General features: G+C 36.3%; 1 protein-coding gene across 1 annotated transcript; it reads left to right on the forward strand.

Moving 5' to 3' along the window:
- Positions 1–3,832: 3,832 nt before the first annotated feature.
- On the forward strand, positions 3,833–4,426 carry LOC108907903. The gene has a single exon (XM_018711740.1). It carries the CDS (start codon positions 3,833–3,835, stop codon positions 4,424–4,426), a length of 594 nt encoding a protein of 197 aa, XP_018567256.1.
- Positions 4,427–8,765: the final 4,339 nt, after the last annotated feature.

Genomic DNA, 8,765 nt, shown 5'->3' on the forward strand with positions numbered 1-8,765 from the left:
GTAGTATTTAAATTTAGTTTACATTCTTCGAAAAACTAAATGTCGAAATTTTTTTTTATGCACTGAATTCTTAATAGTCCAAGAATCTCATGAACGCTGCGTATTATCGAAAAATACCAAGAGACCTTTTAGAGTACTTTTGTATGGTAGTATTTAAATTTACTTTACATTCTTCGAAAAACTCAATGGCGTACTTTTTTTTGAAAAAGGTGCCACGCATCCCTACCTTTGCACGCCACTGGCTAATCCGATAGGACTAATATTCTGTTAATTATGAGAACCCCCAATACGCAAAATGTGTACCAAGTTTGAATCAAATCTACTCGTGGATAGCCGAGATATGTCAAAAAGTGTTTATTTTTTTTTAACTTCAACGCCCTGTATCTCCAAAACAAAGGCTTTCATAAAAAAAATTTATAGAGCAAACTGCACTTAATTTTGGATAGGGAATACATTCCTGCATTTTCCAAATTTAAAGTGAAAACACCCTGTATACAATAGTGTTTGTTAAATGCAGCATACCTAAAATTGGTAGGTTAACCTCTACATCTTCGATATCATCATCTAATTCTTCTAGAGGAATGTCGTGTTCAATACATAAATTATGTAAAACAACACAAGTATAAATTATTTTCCCGGAGACTGTGGGAGAATAATGCAATACGCGGTGCTTTAGAAGGCATCTAAATCTTTGTTTTAATACCCCAAAAGCCCGTTCAATGCAATTCCTAGCTTTAATGTGTGCCCTCGTATATCGACCTTCTGGTGTGTTCTCTTGAGCATCCATTATGGGAGTTAATAACCAGGGTTGTAGGGGATACCCACTATCTCCTAGAAGTCAATTTCTGGTACCATTTAAATGCTGACCCTGCAAATATCTATTTACTGTTGATAGAGCCCATATAGCAGCATCATGGGTTGCCCCAGGATATCTAGCATATATTGCCAAAAATTTTAAATTTGAGTCGCATATCTGAAATAAGAATAAATATATATTCTAAAGTTTTACACACACAAATGAACAACTTACAGCCCGTGTATTTATACTATAATAACGTTTTCGATTGTAGTACGCAATTGCAGGTGTAATAGGATGATCCACAGGAGGTGATACGGTTGCTATATGGGTACAGTCAATCGCGCCACAAACATTTGGAAAATTATATTTTTCCAGAAATCTATAAACAATAAAAAATTATATAATTAGGTAGATGCTATAGGTTTAAAACATTTAAGCTATGTTTTCAATAGATTTCAATTTTCAGAACAAATAAAAATTCTAAGTAAGTATAATACCTCCCCATTTTGTACTATTTGAATATGTTCTTGGTCTGTTGGGAATTTTATATAGCGTGGAAGTAATACTGTACTAAAAATATGTGTTACTTCTTCTATAGAATTGCTTATGAGTGACTGGCTTAAACTTATATTGAAGTCCATTCCCACAGACTTTTGGTAATTTCCAAATCCAAGAAAGTGTAATGTGGCAAGAACCTGGAAAGCGAATTTTCTAATCAACATACAAGTAGATTACATAAATGTACACAATACTAACACGTATGTGCTTCGACACATATGTAGCCCTGATACCATCTTGCATGTGGGGTTCTACTTCAGGTAAAATAAATGCAAAATCATGTGCTTGGGTAAACGATACATATTTCTGAAAAAATTTTCAGGCATTTCGAAAGGATTGCTGGTATCCCTGAGATTTTTTAATGTACTTCTTAACTGTCTCCTGAAGAATATAAAAACTTCCTATATAAACGTTTATGTTAACTGTTAAACTAAATTATATTTACCTTCTGTTTTTTTCCTCTACTGCCTGAAATAGATTAGCTTTCAATAAAACGCCAAATATATCCATCTTCCCAACCAATTCGTTTTTTAACCACTAACTTTAACAATTAACAACACCTAGTTCAGCTGTAGCTAAAATTAGCCACTCACGTAGCCACTCGTTAAGGTAGGTTTTCCTAGCGACAGGTTTTTTACGCAGCGCAGAACCGATTTGTCAGGAGCGTTTAAATGTATTACGCGGCGTGAAAGTGTTCTCCTAGAACAGCGAGTTTCGTTGACGTTTTATTACAAGAAAAGCGTATTTCGTCGGCGGGAGTCAGGCAGTGGACGAAATGGACAGAAAGAGGAAAATGTTGGCGTTGGTGTTGATCAATGAAATGATGGAAGATGACCAGGAAGAAGAGTTCCTGCTGACGACGCGACGTATGCAAAGACTGGGAAAAAAGTGAGTGGAGTCTTCAAAAATCGGGTCCTTGAAGGAATGTACTACACTTTGATAAAAAGTCATCTGCAAGACGAAGAAGAGAAATTTCGCCAGTATTTCCAACTGACCCGTGAAAGGTTCATCTTCGTTTTGAAGCTCATTGAAGAGGATATGACAACCATCCCTTGCAACAGAGTGAAGGAACCTATAACAGCAGCCGAGAAATTGGCCTTCACAATAAGGTAAGACAAACAGCCAAACAAACAATAAAATTCAGAATTATATTTTATTTATACAACATATCACCACCATAGCCTCCACAATCACACATGTAGGTACTTACATCAGTATCAAAAGTAGCATTATTAAGAATCATCATTTTGAATGGCTTGTGCAAAAGCCTCAGAAACCATATCATAGGTGGCGTTCGGACCTTCTGAACTTGGAGTGGTCCAAGGTGACGAGGTTGATGATGAGGCGTAGAACGACTCGTTTCCTCTGTACTCAATGTTTGTAAATCCTGTGGCAGGTGGTTGCTGGTTCAGAATTTCCATTTCTGTGACAACTTTGAAGACACTAGCTTTCGTCTTGGTGGCAAGGTCTGGTCGAAATTTCTTCACTGTAGCTGCTATTGTTTTGAAAAACAAATCAATATCATTTTCATTTTCTTGAGGTAGTGGCTGTCGCACAAGATCTTCCAGGCAACGTTTCAAATGAACTCTGTCTTCCTTTCTCTCGTCCAAATATTTCTGGATTACAAGTCTTTCTTTGCTGGTTTTGGAAGCGGAAGGTCGAAATACGGCGCTGTTATCTGAAGATTGGGTGGATGCTCTTGTATTCTGAGAGGAAGATGGCGTGGTTTGAGTCAGCTGAGGTGATCTGTTTAGGGGATAAGGCTGTTGGTAGGGTCGATCATCTTCCTCATGTTCTTGTAGTTCTCCTATATCTTTTGTTGGCTCAGTGGGAGTTGATGCTCCATAATCGGATGGAAGAACGTTTGTAAAGCTGCTTCTTTCATCTTTCATAGTATCCAAATTTGCAACCGTTCCCAGTATACAGCTCTTTTTTTCTTGGCGGCTTTTCCTGTGGAACCTTTCTCGTCTTTTTTTTCCCTCTTGTAGTGATCCCTCATGCTTTTCCACCGTTTCTTGCACTCACTTCCTGCAACAGAAAAACATGACTCATATTCAAATCAACACTGTAATCATGATCGTAAACATTGCTTCATTATTTTTTCCCTAACCACTTGTCTTTCATAATTCTAGGTTCGTCACCCAATACTACAAAATATTGTAAACTTGTTTCAGGTTTCTGGCCACGGGGGAATCGTACAGATCATTGTCATTTGGTTACCGCATCTCCCACTCTGCTATCAGCACAATGGTGCCTAATGTGTTGGTTGCACTACAGAAAAAGCTTGTGCCACTTTTTTTACCTCCTCCTGACCAGATAGCCTGGGAACAGAAAGCCGACGAGATTTGGAAACGTTGGCGTTTTCCCAACTGTGTAGCTTCCATTGATGGTAAGCATGTGAGAGTTGTAGCTCCATCCAAATCAGGAAGTCTTTACTTTAACTATAAAGGATTTTTTTCTGTGCTGCTTCTTGCAATGGTCGATGCAAACTGTAAGTTTGTTATTATTGATGTGGGTTGGTATGGGAAGGAGGGTGATGCAGGGATTTACATGAAGTCAAAACTGGGAGAGTTGGTGAAGAATGGAACTATATTTCCACCTCCCAAAACCCTTCCGCATTCTGGTATCTTGCTACCTTACGTAGTAGTTGGCGACGATGCTTTCAGTTTAAGTGAGCATATGATGAAACCATATTCCAGGGCACAAATGTTGGTAGATGAAAAAAAAAGAACATTCAACTACTATCTCAGCAAAGCCAAGAGAACGTCTGAAAACGCTTTTGGCATCTTATGCGCCATTTTCAGAATTTTTTTCACTCCTATACATTTGAAACCTGAAACCATTGACTCGGTTATCGTTGTTAGCTGTTGCTTTCACAACATGTTGAGGGATAATTATTTATCCAGGAATCCTTCGAACAAGGAGAGAATATCAAACTTGGAGGATTTACCAACCCAAAACCTAATTGATTTAGCAGGCACTGGTGGTTATGCCAAAGCTGAAGGATTTCAAGTGGGAAGCCAGTTCACCGATTACTTCAGTACGCACCGACACATGCCTGCAGAGTAAAAAAGCACTGCCATCAAATGATTCGGACTGTTGTAGCACCACATTGGCATCCAAGTTTGCACTACAACATTAAAACGTAATGATGCTTTCTCTACATACCTACATTGTAAATAAAAAACGCTGCAAATTATTTCACAAGGGTTTATTCCTTTTTATCCTTTCCCCTCCCTCCAGGACCCCTCTATTGAAATGAAAGAAAATAATTAACCAAAACACCCTAAGCTCCATGATGTGGCAATACCTTGGGTTCCGGCTCACCACCATGCACTCGGGTGTATGGTGTGTGGCCTATACTTACCGTTAACTTTATTTTTCTATATTCTGGTCTAGTTATTGGGTTGACCTCTGATTGACCCAACGGACGTCCATCAGTGGAATTTGCATAAAAAAATAGTGCGTCCTGGCATATTGGGCCTGCATTTTTATAGGTTTGTATTTATCCATTTATATATACTTCATTATTATGTTATTAGTGTTAATCAGTCATATTTTCATGTGATATTTGGCCAGTTTGGTAAAAAGTTCCCCCGAGCACGTGGGTTTATTTTTATTGTTTGTTAAAATTTTTCTGTATTCATCTGTGCTCTACATTAATTAGTTTGCAACGTCTCCTGTTCGACGTTTGTACTATTTGTATTTTTGTATTTTTATAGTGAAATCTCCACTGGTGGGAGCACGAAATAAAACCGCTTGTCTCAACCCAATTGTATGTTTTAATGGACGGGGCAACGTTTTCAACAATTTCTCAACGTTACAATGATTTTTCACCATTTTTCATCGTTTGAGGGGAGGTTATAAATTTTTTTTGCTATACGATCACAAAGGCTTATTATTGGAAATAATGAACCAAAATTGTACAAATTTATATAAATAAAGACAGAGTGACAAACACAAATGTGATTGCTATACTAATAAAAGTAAGTTCGGCACTCACCTTCTTTCTGTAGAAGTTTTCCAACTTCATTTCACATCAAGTCTTTTTTCAACCTATTTTTGAAATCTGCGTCCTTCATATCATACAATATAGTATGGTTCTGTACAAATTCGATCAAAATCTCGTCTTCGTCGGGAGAAAACCGCCCTGCTGCCGATTTCGCCATATTCTGTGACATGTTGAACACAAACTGTTGAGAAAAAAGTGTGAATAACGCGACGTACGACGCAATAGACCCCTGCAGAAGCGGTCGGGTCCACCTCGTCAGCGTTACACGTTCCACGTTGACGTGGTGCGCTCTGTAAGAAAACGCTCTCGTTCAACTTGTAGGAAGGGGTGGTCGACGTAAAACGCTCCGCGTATCACGTTGACCACGACGTAAAAAACCTGTCGCTAGGAAAACGTATCTTTATGTATTCTGATCAGTAGAGTATGTTGGAGNAAAGTTAATCAATTAATCATTGAAAATTTAGATTCCAGTTACGTACTTAAAATGAACGTGGAAATAGACGACCAAAATAGAAAAAGAAGTTTGAGAATAAGTGGAGAGCAAATGGAGGCAATACTATCGTTCATAGAGACCAATAAAGTAATGCTGTCTGGAAAATTGCATCCTCAAGATATAAAGGAAATTGATAAATTGTGGCAGACGCTAACAGCCCAGTTAAATAGTTTAAGAGGTGCTAGAAAAACCATCGAGGAATGGAAAATACTTTTTATTGAGTGGAAGTCTAAAACAAGGAAAACAGCTAGAGAAATAAGAATTGATCAAACTGGAAGAGGTAAAGGAAAAGTACTTACGGAATTAGAGGAGCGTCTAATGAGCCTTATAGGGTGGATATTTGTATTAGGAAATGATGAGTTACCAGCAGAAATTGATCCCAATCCTGAAAATGGTATGCAGGAAGGCAGGGATGGGCAAGTATAAAATTGACAAGGTTGTAAAATATTACGTTTTTTACAAACGGTAAAATAAGTGTATCTTACGTACAAAATGTACATATTTTACATGTAAAGTATAAAATTCAATATTTTTTCTAGTTACCCATCCCTGCAGGAAGGTATGGAAAGTGAAACCATTAAGAACAACGAAAATATAAACTATTCGAATATGTGTTCTGATAAGTATGTTGTACCTAAAGCATCACAAGGATGTGCATTTTTGAAGGAAAGAAGTACAAAAAAAGGAAAGGCAGTTGATTCAGGAGGGTCTCAGCAGCAGCAGATGAAGGAAACCTTAGAATTTTATGCAGAAAGTTCCAAAAACACTGCAGATGCAATAACTCAGTTATCACAAAGTATTACTTAAGTGGCTGATGTTATAACAAAATATGCTAATGCCATTGAACTATCTGCAATGATAGAGGTTACAAAAAGTGGTATTACTGTAGAACCGTATGAAGAGGGTTACCTGGTGTCAAAATAGGGGTAATTATTTTCTTAAGTGTAACCTCAAAATTTTCTGAAATTTTGCCTATCCCTATTTTCGAGGGTGCTGATCACGAAAATATTAAATTATTATTTGGCGGTTGAATGTAGTTTTCGAGAAAAAAAAATCTAAATTATGAACTCTACAGTATATAAAGTCGAAGTTGCATTACAGCCAGCATATCCACCATTTCGTGGCGTCACACTGTTGTCAAAATGAAAGGGTCTATATTGTACCTTTGACCTTATGTACTTTATACACAGAGTTCATAATTTAGAAATTATCTTCTCAAAAACTATATTCGATCACAAAAAAATAATTTCAGGTTTGTGATCATCACCCTCGAAAATAGGGGGGGTAGGAAAAATTTCAGGAAATTTTGAGAGGGTTATGCTTAAGTAAATAATTACCAAAATAGGATATCACTTATTTCTTTAGATATGTAAAATATTTATAAAGTACCTAGTCTATTTAGATTGTGCTGTTTAATTATTTATTGTTATTTTTTAGAATAAATTATTTTATTTTTAGTATACTATACCACTCTAGATTTGTTTGATAGTGAATATGTGAAAAATGTATGTACTAAATCAACGTAACTGGCAAGTATTTATTCAGTAAAAATACATAAATACTTAGACATGTTGAAAGTGATTATTTATAAGATTATTTCGAGTCCTTCTTCCTGCCGCTAGCCAATAATTAGCATCTTGCAAACCATCTAAAAAATAATATATAAATATACAGGGTGTAACGGATGCTGATGGCCAAACTTCAGGGGGTTATTAAACAAGTAATTTTCAACAAAAAAGTAATATAAGATTTTTTTGGAATGTTGATAGTTGCTCTTTTATTTAACATTTTTTGATTTCAAAAAATTTTGCTCCTTTTTTCATAAAAACAAAAATATCTCTGTTATTCTTACAGCCACATCAAATTTAGACATACCATCGGAAAGAGCATTAAATTTACTACAAGACGAGCATATATGAGTGTTTAAAAAATCTTCTATACCAGGTGCTGTAAAAAGTTAAATGTAATAATTGTGAAATGAGCAAAATTAGTGGTATCTCCTTATTGGTGGTAACGCCAAAAATTTGTTAATGAGGACGTGTTTTTTCTTCAGCAAAAACTACTGTATTTAGTAAGCTCTTCAACGATATATCAACTTTTGAGTTTACTATTTTTTTTTGGCAACAATATCAAGGGCAAAGGTAATAAACACCGTAAAAATCGAAAATACACAAACTTTATAGTACTTTATTTTTATTTTAAGACTGCTTTTTTAAATTAAAGTAACAAAATTGTTGAAAAAATTATTTATAACTTAGTAACATATTTACAATGACTTAATAATTTTCGATGTAACCTCCCCCTTGACGGATACATAAAGCGCACCTTCTCCGCACGGAAGCAACTGTGCGACGCACTTCTCCATTTTGCTGTCGAAGTAGCTCCCAACAAGCAAAAATCCTTTGTTCGAGCTGTTCTCGAGTTTCAATTGGTACTTCATATACCAAAGATTTTAATCTACCCCACCAAAAGAAGTCTAACGGAGTTAGATCAGGACTTCGAGGAGGCCACCTAACTGTACCAAAGCGTCCTATCCATCTATCTTCATAATGCTCATTTAGCCATGCGCGAATCTCCCTGCTGTTATGTGCAGGGCAACCATCCATTTGAAGCCAGGAATTAATCCGAAAATTTAAAGGAACTTCTTCTAATATATTATGCAGTTCGTTCTGAAGAAGATCAAGAAATGCCTCTGCATTTAATGTATTTTCTAGTATAATTGGTCTAAGAACGTAATTTCCAATTATACCCATCCATACGTTAACTTTGAATCTGTATTGATTATTGGAGGGCCTGACAGCATGAGGATTCACAGGTGCCCACGTATGGTCATTATGATAATTAAATATGCCATCTCTGGTAAATGTTGACTCGTCAGTCCAAATTATATGCTTGTAAAATTG

The sequence above is a fragment of the Anoplophora glabripennis genome, unplaced genomic scaffold, assembly GCF_000390285.2.
Source record: "Anoplophora glabripennis isolate ALB-LARVAE unplaced genomic scaffold, Agla_2.0 scaffold494, whole genome shotgun sequence".
Lineage (NCBI taxonomy): Eukaryota > Metazoa > Arthropoda > Insecta > Coleoptera > Cerambycidae > Anoplophora > Anoplophora glabripennis.